General features: G+C 45.0%; 1 protein-coding gene across 7 annotated transcripts in view; it reads right to left on the reverse strand.

Annotated features, from left to right (window-relative positions):
* The window catches only part of IFT122 (intraflagellar transport 122), a 70,992-nt gene that overhangs the window by 22,652 nt on the left and 29,761 nt on the right, over nt 1–18,579 (reverse strand). For 5 of the 7 annotated variants that reach the window (XM_082748401.1, XM_082748399.1, XM_082748403.1 and 2 more), the window contains 7 exons: nt 18,397–18,535; nt 16,729–16,931; nt 15,670–15,807; nt 14,146–14,310; nt 11,875–12,072; nt 7,029–7,169; nt 3,549–3,602 (listed from right to left, as the gene is read on the reverse strand). In XM_082748401.1, the coding sequence (XP_082604527.1) occupies nt 3,549–3,602; nt 7,029–7,169; nt 11,875–12,072; nt 14,146–14,310; nt 15,670–15,807; nt 16,729–16,931; nt 18,397–18,535 (1,038 nt within the window). The remainder of the gene's footprint in view (nt 1–3,548; nt 3,603–7,028; nt 7,170–11,874; nt 12,073–14,145; nt 14,311–15,669; nt 15,808–16,728; nt 16,932–18,396; nt 18,536–18,579) is intronic. The other 2 variants (XM_082748404.1, XM_082748402.1) reach the window with 1 other exon arrangement.

Below are 18,579 nucleotides of genomic sequence, written 5' to 3' on the forward strand. Positions count from 1 at the left end.
TTTGGCTCCTGGGCTGTTGTGTCTCTCACCTAGGTTTCTGGTGGGAATGCCTGACAACAAAAGCAGATTTTTTCCCCAGATGAATGAAGATCAAAAGTAATACATACTTTTGTTTGTTTAATGGAAATTCCTCAGGGCTGCTTTCTTGTATATTCTTCCAAGGAAACAACTGTATAGTTAGGATTGTGTGTATTTTTTGGTAAGATTTATTTATTTTAGAGAGCAAGAGCATGCATGCATGCAAGTGGGGAGGGGTGGAGAGGGAGAGAGAAAGAGAATCTCAAGCAGACTCCCTGCTGATCACAGAGCCAGATGCAGGGCTCTATCTCACGGTCCATGAGATCATGACCTGAGCTGAAATCAGAAGTTGGGCGCTTAACCAACTGAGCCACCCAGGTGCCCTTACATGGTGTGTATTACCCAGTTGTTGGTGGCCCCTAAGCTCCCAAGATCTCTCATGTCCCCAGGCCTGCTTTAGCTGAGCTGTGGCCCATGATAATGCAGACAAGCAAAAGTTTAGGGTCTCTTCCCAAGAAGGAGACTAACAAAACAGGATAATGAGGCTTCATATGTCCCTTTCTCTAAAGAAAAGGTGAGTCACATGCTGAGCATCCACTAGGTGCTGGTTATGTACCTCCCACAAGGACCCAAGTGTGAGTAGTACCACCCAAGCATCACACTGAAGGAAGCTGAGATTCAGAAGAGAAGCAGGTCAGGATCATACAGGGCTGGCATTTGGATTCAGTCTGTCTGACTCTAGATGCTCTTTGTACCACATAATATCACCTTTGGAAACAAGTGACAGTCCCCAGCAACATACCTGCATGCACACACACAGATGAGCCACACTGAAGATGAAGAGAAGGAACTGGCATACTCCTTCCTCTCATGTTAGGGAACATTCATTAGTCTACAGCTCAAGTATTTGTAAACACTCAATAGCACCCAATCTCTCATCCCCAGCAGTTTCCTTTTGCTTGTTTTCTAGCAAGTGTATCACAGTGGAGGAAGATGAGACTTTGAATCAAACTCCCAGACAAGCTGGTGACGTTTTAACAGCTGGAGGCAACATGCTTTCCCACTGACAGAAATAATTTTTAAAAAACCCAAAAAATCCCCCAAAAAGCAGTAACACCCCCCACCGTAGTTTAGACTAATCAGTCAAAAACACCTAACTCCTAATTATAAGGAGTGAATCAAAATCTTGCAGTGAGATTAAAAAAATAGGTTTCACTAGGCATGGAATTTAGGCGTAGGCCACAAAATACCACCATGATCAGTAGAAACGATTTACATATATTCAATATGTATGTAGCCATATGGGCAGATTCTCTTCCTCCTGCTATCAATATAGTTATATCTCCCCTACCCCAAAGGAGCCTAGCAAGGAACCTTGGTTCTCTGGAATAATGCCAAATGCCCAGAAGTTACTAAGGCCTCAGCACAGCCAAAATGGATCATCACTTGAAAGCAGTTTGCTCTTTTTCAAAAGACAATTCTTTCAAGTTTAACCAACTACCTAGCTCATAGCACACCAGAAGAACTAGTAAGACAGGACCTAAGTTAAGACATGATAAATGGTGAGCAGTGGTCTTCACAGAGGTCAGTTACTTTTACATAGAGAACATGTTCCATGGCTTCAGGTTAAGGCGCCTAAAACCAGACCAGTGAATTCCCAAATGCCAGCCCCTGAGAGTAAGCAGTACTGGGCATTACTAGTAGACGGCTCTTCACACATGCATTTAAGTAAGCAACGGAAGTTACAGATGCTCGCTATGACAGTACTGGGGGAGGGCAGGTGGGGAGGGTGTGCATCAGAAGCAACTTCTTAGATAGCAATATGGCCTCGAGTAAAGATAGCTTGAGCTTGGGAATTAGACAGAAGTGGCTTTGAGTTCCAACAAAGATTTTGCCTATGGACCCTTGGGGACATGACATAGTCTTTCTAAGCCTTAATTTCATTATTTATCAAACAGGAATAAGACAGTATTTGTGCTTCATTAAGTTGGTGTGAGGATTTAAAATACAGCTGACCCTTGAGCAACATGAGTTTTAGGGGCACTGACCCCCACACAGTTGAAAATCGAGGCATAACTTTGGGCTCCCCAAAATTTAACTACTAATAGCCTGCTGTTGAATAGAAGCCTTACTGATAACATAACCAGTTGATTAACACAGATTTTGTGTTGCATGTATTATATACCACATTCTTACAATAAAGTAAGCTAGAGAAAAGAAGATATGTATTTTTTTTAAGATTTCATTTTAAAGTAATTTCTATTCCCAGTGTGGGGCTCAAACTTACAACCCCAACATCAACCTGCTCTACTGAGAGCCAGCCAGGTGCCCCAAAAAAATATTATTAAGAAAATCAAATAAGATGCCTGGGTGGCTCAGTCAGTTAAGCAACTGCCTTCGGCTCAGGTCATGATCCCAGGGTCCTGGGATGGAGCCCCATATCCGGCTCCCTGCTCTGCGGACCAGGGCGGGGGCGGTTGCTTCTCCCTCTTCCTCTGCCTGCTGCTCTCCCTCCTTGTGTGTGCGCGCGCGCTCTCTCTCTCTCTCTCTGTCAAATAAATTTTTAAAATCTTTAAAAAGAAAAGAAAATCATATACATGAGAAAATGCATTTACAGTACTGCTATATTTATCAAAAACAGTCTGCGAATAGGTGGACCTATGCAGTTCAAACCCATGTTGTTCAGGGTTAGTTTCAGTGTATGCACTGATCATGCATGGGACAGAGAGCAGGCACTCAATAAGCGGCGACTATTACTCAGCTGAGCAGTCTGTGAGCTCCTGCAGGCCTCTCTTCCATTCAACTCTGCCCACGAGACTCAGTACAAGGCTTGGCCCATAACAGGTGTTTATTATTCTGAACTGAATTACAGGGACAAGACATTTGCTGATTTCCTCCCTGATTCCATATGGGAATTCAAATGTATCTCACATTCTCTTAGCCTCACAATAAATCTGTTCAGGAGAAAAAATATGTATGCCTTTTTACAGACAGTCACAGGAATTAAGAGTATTGTCTACAGTTACCCAGCAAATGGTACTCACAGAACCAGCCTCTTTAGCCCACTCCAGTCCACAAGCACCCTCCCCAGGTCCCATTGCCATGGGTGGGGAGCAGATCATGTGCATTTGGAAAATGCTTCCTACACTGGCATATTGTTAGAGCCCTAGAGGATGGTAACCGCCTAAAAACCACTGCAGGTGTGAAAACCAGTTGCTGATTTAGTCCTCTCAGCAACGCTGGGAAATCGACTCATTTCACAGATAGAAAACAAAACTCGGAGAGATTAGGGACCCACCTGCCTCGCCCGCCCCACTACCAAGTGACAAACTGCACTCCTTGATTTTATGTGCTATCTCCCTGCCCCAAAGCATTCTGTACCCCCAGAGCAAGGCTATGGCCCAAATGCCCAGACTCCAGTGGGCTCTAGTTATGTGCCTTCAAGGCTCTCATCTGCTAGAAGAGCTCCCTATAAGCCACTGATAGTGAGTCTGTGCTTTCTTGAGAAGGAACAACATTTTGTCTTTTACCTCAATGCTGTTGATGAGCTCTAAATATCGGAGGTCTTGTACTCTGGTGAAGGCCTACAGGGGAAGAAATAAAAGAATGAAATCAGCTGCTTTCTGGGCTTCAAAAGTGGGTGATTGGCTGGGGGTGGGAAGTTAAGCTTTAGAAAGTGAGCCAGTAAAGAGGGAAAAGAAGCAAGCATTGATTAATCGCCATGTGTTCAGGAGGGTTATACCACCCAGTGAGGCACGCTTTATCCCTGGGATTAGTCCACACAAAGAATAGCAAAGAAGTCCTGGTTGCATCAATCACTTTGGGATTAGGTAAAACAAAACTATGATACTGCAGTCTATGATGTGGCCTGCTTGGAGCACTCTCTATGCAAAAGAAAAGAACAGGGCGGTCTGATGCTCTGAGGCAATGTCATCAGAGTGGGAGAGGGGAAGATGTACTCACTAAGCAGCGATTGCTATACATCTTGGTGACTGGGACGGAAAGCAGGAGACAGCTATGCTTACCAACAGTGCATAAATACAAGGCACCCAGAGCCCACAGTACCAGCACAGAGGAAGAGGAGGAGGGGAAAGCTGAGAAGGAATAAAGATGGTTTCTGGAAGGGAGGGGGAGGTTAGGGAATAAATCACTCCACGTCCCTGGAAGGCAAACTCTTACGTAAATCTTAAAAGTGTGGCTCTTGCCTTGGACTCACAGTAAAGCTAAAGACTTTAACCCATGGGCTGCTAGAAGTTTCTAGGCAGCCTTTCTTAGGAAGATTGGTGTTAGTTAAGTCTCCTTTGGTGCTTTCTAAGTCTGCAAGGGGTTTAGAGGAATATAACCCACAATGTCAGGCTGATCTTCACGTGGCTTTGCTGTCAGTGTTTCTACCCAGGTGTGCTGCTTTAGTGTTCTATTTGAAATGGGCTGACACACACCTAGAGGAAGCAGCAGGTCTAGGAGTCCCTGAAAATGAAATGTTGAAGGACCACCCTGGCCACTTGTAGCCTCTACTTTGCTGCATGACATCCCCCATCCCCAAAAGACTTGAGGAAATGAACAGGTCGTCTGGCCTCCAGCTACTTCACAGATGACCCAATTCACAGATGAACCCAATGGTTCATGCTGCAGAGCAGCCATCCTGTCAGGGACCGGGATCCAGAGGTGAATATGACCTGTCCCCTGCCCCATTCAAGAACATGACCTGTCCATGTTCTCAAAGGGGAGGCAGATAGATTAAACAGATCATTGAATCTCCGTGAGCTAAGAGTATGAACTAGATACCCCAAGAACACCAATTCACTCTCTGAGCACAGGTAGTGGCAGAAGCCAGATTAAGAAGAGCATCACAGAGTAGGAACCGGCAAATGGGTATTCCTGAAGAGGGATTTTTGAAAGGGTAAGGTAGGCATCACATGAGCAAAGGAAGGCCAAGAGTACTTGTGTTCCCTGATGGAGATCTTATAAGCTATCTTCTAGATCTGGGCTTCCTTAAAGCAAAAGGAAAGGGGAAACCTGGAATATCTGGCAAAGGGGCAAAGAGGAAAGGAGCATTCCAGGTGTCATTCCTAGCTCTGAGATTTTCCAGCTGAGGGCCCCTGAACCTATTTCTTCCCTGTCTCTAGGCTCCCGATGCTGCCTTATGGAAAGGGGCAAACTAGCTATGCCTTCTCCAAGTTCTTTCTAGTTCTGCTCTGCTAGGATTCTAGGATTTGACACTTTGAGAAATCTGTTTCTGAGTTCCTTCGACCCTCACATGTTCTGCAGAGTCAGGGGTGCCCTGGTCAGCGTGGTCAGAGTCACGAGGCCCATGAATAACCTCAGCAGAGGGAAGTGTGGGAACAGGGAAGCATCTGCAGTTCTGCTCACCACGGCCATCCTGGGCGCTAAGCAGAGCTCCCCTGCCATCTAGTGGGAACACCAGTTTATTGTTGGAACCACTCTACCTCCCGTGTGCCTGAGTGACTTGGCAAAGCAGAAAAAGAAAGGCTGGAGATTTGGAATTTGGATAAAATAATCAAGCTCTAGTCTATGGTCAAAATCTTGTGGCTTTAATACAATAATTTCTATTCTCAGGGAGTGTTTGGGGAATACATGCTGGGAATTAGTGTTAAGCAAATGAAGGGTTATTCTAGTTTTGTTTTGATCCATTCAAACATTTGCTGAGTACTCAACCCCATGCTGGCTGAAATAAGCTCAGATAGGTGTTTAGTTCTTGGGTGTGAGGGGATGACAATCTCTAAGGAAGACTTTAAATTTCATTCCAGGCTGAAAACAAATAAAACATAGTCAAGAAATACTTTGTTATTCTTCATTCCTCCTGACATTTTGATGGGGGAGGGGGCAGGAGAGGGAAGCTCCCTCCCTAGAATGCTTCCTCCCATCTCTGAATTCTTACAGCCTTCCTCTATGACCAGTTTTCTGATGCGTAGTTGACATAAGAATATAATTAAAAAACAGCAATTTTACTTGTTTTAATAACAGCTAGCATTTGTATAACCATTGCTAGAAGGAAGCCCTTTTACAATGTGGTAGTTAAGCTTAATGACCCTGTGTCAGGAAGATAGGGCAGTTAGCATTTTCACCATCCCCACTGCAGACGTGGGAGGATGGAGTCTATAAGAGAAGTGGCTGGCATGGGGTCATCCAGCCCATATACAGAAGAGCTGGTATCTGGCCTTGGTTTCTATCTCGTGCCTAAAGTCTTGACCTAGCATAGGGTGGGCATCACATACCCCTGCAATTCCTTCCCTGCATGCTCAGTAATATAAGCAAAAGAGTCTATGATCAACTGGTTCTGGGAGATAAAGAAAGAAGGGAAAAGTAGGGGAAAGAGAGTTGAAGGCCATTCCTTTCCTCCACCTCAGGTTCTAGATGAAACCCCAACTAAGAGCTGGGCTTTTTCTGATGTGTGGCAAGGGGTCCGATGTTGTCAGCCTTTCTGTAGTTTTAATATACTGGCCAGGAAATGACACCATGATTGAAGCCATGAAGGTATGTGGGGAGTGACACTGCTGTCAGAATCAGAGAACTCGACCATCTCTTTGATCATACCTAGCAGGGTACAAAGAAAAACAGCACTGTGTAATAAATGGCTAATATCAGTAAGTGCTCATACCAATAATAAAAGCTTCCCTTTATTGCATCCCTATTATATGCCATGCTTTCAGCTAGGTGCTCTACCTAATGACAGCTAATAAGGGTGACAGCTAGATACTATCAGATGTTTCTCCTGTATCAGGCTTTATAGACATTACCACATTAGACCCTTAGAACTTTGTAAGGATGGGGTCAATCATCACCCTAATTTTATAAATGAGCAACCTTAGAAATGAGTTACTGGCCCAGACTCAGGAGGTAGCTGAGCTGACATCTGAACCCAGGCCAGTCTATCTCCAGAGCTCACTCCACTATGCGTCTGCCTCTTTGTACGTCACCTGGAGTCCCTTTTGCCTCCTCAAGGGACCCTCTAAGGGTCAGATTCCAGCTCAGGCTGACTAGATGCTTACCTTCTTTGCTGTTTCAAACTCTAATCCTTCTAAAGCTTCCATAGCCAACTCACGCCAGTCAGTGTCTGTCACTCCCAAGCAAGCAATCTGGTAGGCTTCTTTGAACATTTTCCTATCCAGGTACTGGTACATCGGAGCAGACTGCAGGATTTCATCAAAAGGAAAGAATTGTTTTCAGAGCAATGGAAAGAACCCGATTCACGCAAAGCCTGACTCCAGATGTGTGTCACTGACTCAATTATAAATGCCCACAGAGAAACACCATAAAGATTAATCAGTGCTCTTCTCACGCCACACACACCACGTGCCTTCCAGTCACAACCCCCTTTCATAACCAAAACATAGCGTTCAGCAGCACAAACGTTCTGTCTGTCCTTCACTCTACCACCAGTTTTCCCCACCTCCAGGTCTGCTTTACCACAAGATATCACCCATGTCTAGAGTGCCCTTGCTCCTCCTCACCCTTTGCAAAATATCTGTTGGGCTCTGAAGGCCCTGTTAAAATGTCACTTCCTCTGGAAAGTCTTCACTGACCCCTCAAGGAAAGGAGTCTGAGTTTTCTCTGCTTTTTATCCAGATCTCATTTATGCTCTAATTAAAGCCCCTCTCCCCAAGTATGGGAACAACCTGAGGTAGTGGTGGGGTTGTACTTACCTCCCCCAGCAGGCCCTCAGTCTAAGATTGCTGGAGGAAGGAACAACCTTACTGTGAGGAAAGGATTTAAGGATGGCCTCTTACAAAGGGCTGAGAAACTATCTTACCCAAGAAACCTAAGTGATTTGTATCAGGTTACCCAGAAAGGTACACCTGTCTGAGTTCCTTGGAGATGGGAACCTTCCTGCCGTCCCTCCTTCCAGATGGGGCTGCCTCACTGTGATACCTGTGAATGGTTCCTAATAACTTCTCTTCTTAGGTTTACACACTCCTTTTGGATCTGTCCCAACAGGTCTGTGTTGCAGGTTATCAGTCCCTGATTATAGTCTGAGGACATAGAAATGGCACAGGGAAGACCTGGGGCTGGGGCCTGGGGCCAGCTGACTCTGGGTTCTGAGCACTTTCCTGGCACTTGAGTATGGGGTATGTGTATGTGCGCATACATGAGAACAAGTCTGATCTGGGTCTGCCATCCTGAATAACCCAAGGCCCTACCCTTGTTTTGGGCCAGTGTGCTGAAGGGAACTGAATCTCTCCCAGACAGTAGAGATCAATCAACCAGTACCTCATGCTAATGATTCCCAAATGTGAAGCTGGGAGTGCTGTTTTCTCCATTCGGGGCCATTATCTTTGAACTTTCCTGTCTCATTTTTTAGCTTCTGAGTTGAAGGATTTCCTCTTCTTTCTTAGGCCATTCTGCCCTCTTACAGCAAGATGTGGCTGCTTCGGAGTGCTCATCTTTTCTCCCATACCATTCCACCTACCCTTCCTCTATTTAGTGGGATAGCAGGGTATGGATAGGGGAAAAGCTGAGCCACAACCCAGGCCTAAGCTCAGCCACATCCTAGCTGTGTCCTTTTTTGGGGGGCTAACTGATTAACTTCTGTTTAAATGCCCTGACCAGCTCGCAGGATACCTGAGGCAAACAAGAGACATGCTCAGTACCTCCACTGTATTTTCTCAGCACCAACTCCTTGCCATCTCCCCAACTCTCCAGACTTGTTCCTACCTCCAACTTTCCCCCTGTCTGAAACAACCTCCCTGCTCCTCTCTGCCTTCCCAGACCTTTCAGGCCTCAGATCAAGTGTCACCATCTCCTAGAAGCTTTCTCAAACTCCCCAAGCACAATGAGCTTTCCTCCCTGAACTCTTTTAGTGAGCATCCTCAGTTCCAATTTAGTTCTGTTTTGTAGTGTTTACTGCTTTATGATAGCTAATAACAGTAGGAATTGGGCCAGACAAAACCAGAAAGATAGGTTTATTTAACTGCACAGAAAAGAAGTGAGTCCCCAAATAGTGAAAGGAGTTGCTCAAGATCACAGCTGGTTCAGGTGGCAGAGTCAGAACTCAACGCCAGTGCTCTTTTCCCTAAACTGCACAACTTCTTGCCATGCTGTATGCCCTGTGAGGCTGGAACAGGGACTTGGACAGGCACACCAGAATCGAGGATATGATGAATGGTTAACATTTGGGCTTGCTTGGGAGGCACAATCTGAGAGTGGGAGTTTTAAAAATATCCTAACTGAACAAATGCCCTCTGAGTTCTACTTTATCTCACTGTTGCATTCCAAGCATGAAGTCACCAACCGCCCGAGAAGCCTGACTAGGGCTTGACGCCCTACTTGGCAGCTCTGACAAACCAGTTCTTGCACAAGATGATGTAAATTTCGAAAGGAAACCAGAAATCCCCAGAGTGGTTCTGATGCTTTCTCCCTCCTCTCTAGGCCAAAACCACAGGATGGCTGGAGGCAGAGGCAAAAGATAAATAGCCTTTGTCTTAGGCTGCCTCTCCTAACCCTTGGCAGTTCTGACCCTGCTGCATCAGCAGGATGGGCTTGGTGAAGCCATGAGGGTTGGGGGGACTGGACGGGGACTCTGGCTTCTGAATTGTAAGGGTTTGGCAGAGGAAGCCCCAGGCCGCCCCTCTGGCTCCTCTTGGCCTGCCAAAGTCAGGGAGCAGTAAACTGCATTTATCTTTGAGGTCAGGATGGCAGTCTTGGGAGAAAAACTTTTAATCAACATAGCCTGCTTGGCATGATTAAGGAAGACTGGATTTCTGGTGGATGTGGTGCATGGGGTTTGGGATGGGGAGCAGATGAGGACTACAAGGAAACAGTCCAGCTGGGACTGTCTTTCCCCTCCTCCTACTGCCACTTTCACCCACCTCTCTCCCTTCCTTCTTTCTGTTTCTTTTTCCTAGGTCTGAATTCCACTAACATTTATTGAATAACTGCTCTGTGTCAGGCACTAATAATTTTTTCACAATGAATTACAAGTACCATCAGCTTAGAGGAAGAAGCGGACCCCAGCCCCAGCCTTTACAAGAAGCCAACTCAGGCTTTCAATGACTGTGAAGGTGGGGAGATCCTGGCTGGGCTGAGGACAGAGGATCTCCCTTCGAACCTTCTCTGAAGCCCCTCAATAAAACGCCCTCCACCCACACCCAGAAAAATGTAGTTGAAGGGCAATCTAGAAACGTGCCTAAAAATTTCTCAAATGTACATGACATTTTATCCAACAATTTCTCTTCAAGGAATTCACACCAAGAAGCTAATGTGGGCTAGATACAAAGACTTGGCAAGAAAGATGCTATCTACAAAAAAGCACTAAGTAGCGAAAATGCCCAACAAAAGGTACTGGTTGAGTAAGCTGTAGAACATCTATGTGATAAGATATAAAGCAGTCATTAAAAACAATGTGGAGGTGGGGACAGCAGGGAGGCGGGTGTGGTTATAATAAAAGGGCAACCCAACATCAGAGATCTCGTGGGTTGGTGGCGGTAGTGACAAGAACCTACGCAGGTGAAACATTTGTTCTGTAGTTTTACAAACTGTTAGCAACGGGTAAGCTGGGCAAGTTGTACAAAGGATCTCTATGATTTCTTACAACTATAGGTCAATGTACAGTCATCTTAGTATTTTTAAAATGCTAGAAGTACATTTATTGAGGTGGAATCATCCTTCCAGTAGATTGCCAAGAGAAAAAGCCACACTGCTAGTTGACAGCCAATAATTCATATAAAGTGATGGGTCTGCAATATGTAAATGTTAGGTGAAACTGGAAGATGGCAATAAAGGACAGTGATTAAAAATCTCTCGTTTGTGGTCACATTCAGTAAAGGAAGTATAGTAAATCAGGTTTCATTTATAGGAGCAATATTTATAGATAAGAATCACAAAACAATATTTACAGTAGATTCCACTTTTGTTTAAAATGTTCATATAAAATTGTGTACTTGTAATTGTATATTCTGTATATATTATATATACATACAGAAAAGGCCTGGGTGGGTATGTTCTAAATGTTTAAGACCGATTCCCTCTTGAGGTTGGGATTCTGAGGGCTAAGCCTCTCCTTCGTGCTTGTCTCCACTTTATGGCAGTTCCACAGTGAGAATGATTCAATTGGGGAGCAGACAGACAGCTGGGACTAGGCCAGCCATGACTTGGGCTGCCAATCTCTGCCCTCCTATCAATGTTTCTGCCCTCCCGTTTGTGGCCAGGCCCCCATTACTGTTCTGGCCTCCTACTTGAGGTACCTGTGGTTCCTAAGACCTCAGGCCCCTTCCCCATCCCACCCATATCCTCTTTCTCTCACACACACCACACCTGCTCTTGCACCTATACATACACCCAGCCGCACTCCCAGCTTTGCTGGCTTACTCCACTCTGCCCCATGCACAGCTCTCAGTGAAACACACTCTGAAGGGGCACCTGGGTGGCTCAGTGGGTTAAAGCCTCTGCCTTCGGCTCAGGTCATGATCCCAGCATCCTGGGATCGAGCCCCACATTGGGCTCTCTGCTCAGCGGGAAGCCTGCTTCCTCCTCTCTCTCTCTCTGCCTGCCTCTCTGCCTACTTGTGATCTCTACCAAATAAATAAATAAAAATCTTAAAAAAAAAAAGAAAAGAGAAAAGAAACACACTCTGAAGACAGACAACCCTGAATACCCTCCCTGTCCCAACCAGGAAAGGGGGATCAGAAAGAAATAGAGGCTCAGTGAGGTGGAGCTGTTTGCCCAAAAACATACAGGTTGTACAGGGTGGACACAGGGTTTCAGGTTCTAGTCCAGAGTACCTTCCATGACATCATAGCTGCAATTCACCTCTCTTCCCTCTCCCCTCACCATCCATCCCCCAACCCAATGGTCTTGCCCCGCCACTCACTGCTAAGAGCTGACAAGCACCCCAGTTACCTGTGGCACCTCCACAGCTGACATGGAGAAGACATGGAGGCAGAAGATCTTGGAGCCATTGTAGCCCACCACAAAGCCCTGTAGCTTCTGCTGGTGCACGGGGAAGGTGCTGGCTTTGATGTTGAGATAGCCTCCTCCTGAGAAGCAGAGCATGTCCTCACACTGGGTATTCCAGGCCACGCTGTTAGCATTTGGTTCCTGAGAGACAGGGATAGTGAGGACCCTGTGACAACCCCCTGGCTCTTGGTACCATTCCTGCACTCAGTCAAGCACTCTTTCTAAAGCCTGAATCACAATAAATCGCTAATAGTGGGGGGGGGGGGCGAGGAAATGGGAACTGGAAGAAAAGGATAGAAGCACAGAGGCAAAATGCTCTATGCACTAGTTTATGTTAGAAATGTTTTTAATAAGCATTACTTTCAAAAAAATTATTATCCCAAATATTAATTAATACTTAGTGAGAAAATGAGGGTATACACAACTATGTATACAAGATTTAAAGGGATATGTTCCAAAAAATTAACAGTGATTGTTTAGGGGTGGGTGGAATTGTGGATGCTTTTTATTTTCTAGGTTCTTTGTTTGCCTGAAATTTCTTTTGGTCATGAACATCTATTTTTTTTTTATAATAATAAAAAAGTGTTATTTTTATATTAGAAAATAATGCATTATCTCTGCATTTAAAATTCTCACACCGTAGAAATACAGTCACCCTGGGAGGCACCCTCTTCCCCCTACCTTCTTTCAAAGTTTTCTGCTTAGCTCTGGAACCCCAGCGACCAGCAGGTGTTCATACCTTTCTGCCTAGAATCTTTTACAATGTCTGAATCTTTTATAATGAGCCTGGATTGCTTTTATAATGAGAAAAAACAATATAGCTATTTTCATTTGCAGAGGGCAGGAGCAGCAGAGAGAAGGAAAAGACAGCTGCTGAGAATGTTTATATCTCCTGGCAAAGTCTGAGAATTACCTTCCCTAGCCTATGACAGAACCCTCAGTGGGAATGGGGAAGGACACATGCCCTTCCATTCCTATATGGTTCTAGGCTCAGGCACAGATTCACAACTGGGGGCCTGCTAACCTGCCTACAGGAGGTGGCTCTGAGGCTGCGAGAAGTTAACAGTTAGGGCCTTGTTTTGTACCAGGCACTGAGCTAGGTACTGTGATACATTATTCAGTCCTATAGCATTCTGTGAAGGGGCATTTACTAGTTCCATTTCAGAAGTGAGGAAAAATTTAGGCTCAGAGAACTGTACTGACTTGCTGGGTATTACACAGTAAGTGGTGAGGGCAGAACTGGAGCCCAGGTCTGTCTAAAGATAAAACCTGTACTCTTGTTTCCCCTTAAGCCCTCTGCCCTGACAGAGGTGTAAGCAAGCTGTTATTTACTAGAGTTAGTTTAGGCTAGTATTAGCCAGGTAGCCCCTTCCAACTGACCGAGGCAGCTCCCTACACTCCAGCATCCCTCTGCCCTGCTAATTCTGCTCCCAAGGACAAAGAGGAGCCCTGAGAAGGGCATCTTAATCTACCCATTAAAACTGGGAGACCTGTTGTGGTTGAGGAAGCCAGACAGGGGAAGTTTCAACTTCAGTGGGGGGAGCTTGCTTCAGTCAAATGGACCCTGACCTCTTAAAAAATCCTAAAGAGGCAAAGAATGGCATGAGTATAGCAGAAAGCCAGCCAGGAGCTGGGCATAAAGCCTTTGGGCTCTCTTCTCCAGTGACACATTTCTACCAGACATAGGACCAAACAGTGTGTAAACAATGCTTATCTCCTAAAACAGTTCACATTCTGCTGGCTCTGAGAGCATCCTTGTGAAACAACTAGAAGAGAGGGCTTCCCCTCATCCTTTCCCTTCTTTCAGATGACAAAACTGGTCCTATTTCTCTACTGTGTCTTAGGTCACTTACAGATACAGGCAGACCTCCAACTGGCAAGAAGCACTTTTGCAAAAGAATCATCCTCGCGTTAACCAATGCACTGACAGCCTATCAAGTGCCCCACTTAAATTTCTTTCTGTTGCCCATATCACCTATGAGGAAAGCAAAGTTCAAAAAGACTTGCCCAGCTCCTGCAGCTCATGTGTGGGAGGAGTGGGCCATGCCCTGGGACCTCTTGGGCTCTGTGCCCCTGTTCAAAGCCTATACTCCTACACGTCACTGCTCCTCCCAGAGACCTGCCTGGGAACCAGAGGGTCAGTGCCTCCTGCAGGGACTGGTAAATAGAGGAGGTATCAAAGGACTACGTCCTAGAAACTCTCTGGGATTTCACCTGAAAAAGCAGCTCCTTGGTGTGGATGTCATACACCAGGCATGTGTCATTTTCATCCACCACAGCCAACTTGTTACGGGAAGCACTCATGTCCAAGCAGCGCACGGCTGTGGCCTGCTTCAGCAGGACAATGGCAAAGAGATTGTCCACAAAGATCTTCAGGATCTGGTGAAATTTCAGAGAAAAAAAAAGTGTGAGTCACCATGGCAACAAGACCCTGGAACTGCGCCAAGCTGTTGGAATCCCATGTGTTCTATAAGAACAACTCCCACTAACTTCAACAGAGGCTCCATGCAGAGAAAAGGACTTAATGAAAGAACAGGAGCAGGGGCTTATCCTTAGGAGACCAGAAATGTGGTTCATCAGAGGTTGCCAACGTAATGATCAGCCCAAGATGTGACAAATTCACTTGAATGTCTGCTTGACTGGGGATTTGTTAACAACATTACCCAAGCTGTGGGATTAGGAGACACCATCTAGTGAGATATGAGTCACAAACTAACATAAGAAGAGGCTACTTTAAACACTGACAAGACATCCAGTATAACCATGGCAAAATAATGATGATAATGAGAAGGATGATGACAGCTATCAGTTATTGACTATTTCTGACAGCCCTCTGAAACATAAGGTATTATCCTCATTTGTAAAACCTGAGCCTCAGAAAGGCAAAGTGACCTGCCCAGGGTCACAAAGCTAATGAGTAGCTAAGCACTAACATGACTGCAGGTTGACCTGTCCCCAAAGTCCATGTTCTCAAGCCTCACACTGGAAGTGACAGCGGACAATGAGAAAGATACAGACTTTCCATCCCTTTAGTATTGCTATCCTGCAGCCCCCACTAATTTCATACTCCATGACTTCTGTCCCAGGAAAGGCCTGATAAGCTTTAGCCATAAGCCATCTGCTAGACAGCTTGGCTCTCAGGCTAATGCAGTTATATTTTCACTTTCATATTTCCATGTAGCCCACTTAGAACTTTTCTTATTTTGAGCAAAGAACACACACACAAATCTGTTAACTTTGTATAACCTAGATTTTTCACATCTATATGAGCAAAGGGCCCATTTTTCTTAAAACACCTAGTAATAGCCTGAGGACCAGTACCCTCTAAAACACAAGCTAGAACATATTACTTTAATCCATTCATTGCCCTAATAGGGATGTGACCTAAGAATAAATTCTGCCTCCCTCCCTAGCAAGCCACTGAAACTGTATCTCTAAAAATCATGCCATCTTCTGGGTGCCCTGAAACTCAATGATCCACACAATAGGCAGCCCAAATGCCAAACTGCCAACCCTGCCAGAATGCAGCATGCTCTAAGTCTAAAGGCCACTGCATCTTCAGCTTGAAGCTGTCCTCGAAAAATAAAATTCTGGGCTGCCCTCCAATGTGCCTACGGTGAATGTGGGGTGGGAAGCTCTTTTCCTGTCCCCAGGAAACCACCTTGGGTCATAATGAGTCTGGTCCCTAAATCTGTATACAGATAATCAGCCTGATGGGAGACATATGGGAGCACTCACCTGTCCATTCTTCAGGCCTACTAACAGACCTTCCCTTCCTGGAGGGCCACCAATCACCTTGATGTAGCGAATGAGAGACTCCATCTGCCACTCCCGCTCCTTCACTCCACTGAAGGATAAGCACTGTAGCCGTTTCTCCTAGAAAGCAAATCTAGCTCTGCATGGATATTCAACAGGGTGTTCCCAGGCCTGCCAAGGGGGTCTTCCTGCATGTGAGGGATGAAAAATACCTACACATTCATTGTCTATTGAACCCCATCTAGTCCCCATGATTGGTACTATTCATTAATCCTTCACATAAGCCCTCACCACAGAGCACAGCTCAGCTTCACATCTTCTGTGCAGAACTCTGGGAAGCCACAGAGGCAGCATCCAAAAGCACACTTTTTTGTCACATCTGTAACTTGTGGGTACCTCTAAACTGCTTGAGTTCTAGACTTTCAGGGAGATTTTAATTGCATTTTACATAGAGTGATTTCTAAAGGATTTCTTCCACTTTATCACTTTCAATAGTCCTACTTTTGTGAAACTAAATCAACCTCTATTTTGAAGAACGATGCCAGGCTGGCCTTCCCTCAAGTATTTCCAAACTTCTCTTGACATTGCCCTTGACATTTCGTAGGAAGCTCTAAGTTGAGAAATTTTTTCTGTGAAAAAAAAACCTTTCAGAAAGTAAAACTTCCTTTACTATTTTTGAGTTATTATGTATTTTTTATTGTTTAACAAGAAGGATGATATAAATTTTTACGTGTGTATGTTCATCAAAAAAATGACTTTCATTTCTATCAATTTATGCTTTAAGTCATTCAAACATGTATAATTATAGGATAATAAAGTGCTTTGCAATACCAAAAGTTATTCTCCAGGTATGGCCCATGACTTTCTAGTACAGTCTAACTCCTCTAGATGTCAATACAATTAAAGCAATGAACAGCTACTGAATTTGATGGAAAGAGACTTGTTTCTTGGTGCTCAATTTTTAAAACCATGATTTGGGTAACCCACCCTTGGAGGAAACACGAAGAAGATTAAGCCCAACCCCTCCAACCTGCTGCCTACCTGGCAGAGGATGATGTGATCGGCACACACCACCAGGAGGTTGCATTCAAACTTCTTGACTATCTTCTCCTTCACCCGGTAATGCATATCTGATGAGTCGTCTGAATACAACTCATAGATGAGGATTTTCTCCGGCAGTTGGATAGCTAATCGATTTTTGTAGATGGCAATCTTCTTGACAAGCTCTTTGCATTTAATCCGAACTGGCAAAGGAAAAAAATCCAGCTTCAGCAAGAGATTATTAAGTAAGGTAGAAGGCAGAAAAATTAAAAGCTATCATTTACTTAATGTTATTGGCAATCAAAGGAGACACTCTCATCAAAAAATCTTTGAAGAGTGTCTAATACATACAATCAGCTCTACTAAACATTGGGATCCAAAATCATATACAATCTTTGTGGCTCAAAGCTTAAAACTGAGTATGGAAAGTAAAATGTTTAGTGCTACACTCACTTGCCGAATTTAAGTTTAAACTCCGCTGCCAGCATTAATATATTGCCCCTGATGATCAGAAGTCCATCTGGATGACCACCCATGCCTCTAGCTACTTCCCACCCACCATCCTTGACAATATGGAACTGCATGTAGTTTCTGGTATATACTAGGCTCTCACACTCTAACTGCAGACCAGATGGAGGAAATGTCCCCAGAAGAGAAGCTGGGGAGCTGCCCAAGTGGCTATACCCTTACCAGCACAACTGGAATCTTCAACCAGAGGTGCTCCCAGATGAGAACAAAAGGATGTCAGCTGAATCTCTAAGACAACCCACAATGTGTATCCCTACACACAGGCACTGGGCAGGAGGCTGTGGCTGGCACATCTGTGTATAATTACTCTTGAAATAAGTGGATCTTTAGCCCATTTAACCAGCATGGCAACTTAAGTGGATAGTGGATGAAACTGAGGTTCAGGCTGACTGTGCTAGGCCTAGAACTTGAATCTTCTGACTAAACTTGTGGTTGCTGTCCCTGCATATACCTGGGGTAGGGACCCATCAGGAGGCAAGTGGAGATGTAGATGAAGATGAAGTCGAGAAAGAAGCCCTCCAGTATATCCATACCAGAGAGGATATAGGTCCATAGAGACCCATGCAGCTCAGCCACCCTGGCTCTGAAATGCCATACATTATCCTCCCTTAGTCAGAGAGTACATGTTCCCCTTAGAATTAGCTGCTGCGGGGAACCTGGGTGGCTCAGAGGGTTAAGCCTCTGCCTTCGGCTCAGGTCATGATCTCAGGGTCTTGGGATCAAGCCCCACATCAGGCTCTCTGCTCAGCAGGGAGCCTGCTTCCTCCTTTCTCTCTGCCTGCCTCTCTGCCTACTTGTGATCTCTGTCAAATAAATAAATAAAATCTTTTTAAAAAATTTAAAAACTTTAAAAAAAAGATAGCTGCTGCAAAATTATGTGAGCCTTTGCCTCCCCCTACTTTTTTTTTTTTTTGAAGAGAGGGTTTATTGCTCTCCTTAGATTCTCAAAGACATCTATATTCTCCCCTTACCCTCCAAAAAATAAAAAATATTTTTAAAAAGCAAACACCAGTGGTCCAACATGTTTCTGAAAGATGAGGAGGACCATTCCCTCTCATTTCACTTGCCCTATCAGTAGCCCTCTCAACCTACCCCTCCTCCCAAAGGTTGGAGGGCAGAGGGGCCATACCTGCCTTTTACCTTTCTGCTCTGTGATCAGGTGCTGCACGATGACATCAGTCATGCTATCCCTGTAAGCATACCGGTCCTTGTAGAGCCCATGGACAGTACTGAAAATAAGCTGGTAGAAGGAAATGGTGCCATCTTGGCAGCCTACCACCTGCAGGGAAAGAGAGTTGTTAATTCCTAGTTTTCTGTGGAAAG

Source organism: Mustela nivalis, assembly GCF_964662115.1.
Source record: "Mustela nivalis genome assembly, chromosome: 1".
NCBI classification, from domain to species: Eukaryota; Metazoa; Chordata; class Mammalia; order Carnivora; family Mustelidae; genus Mustela; species Mustela nivalis.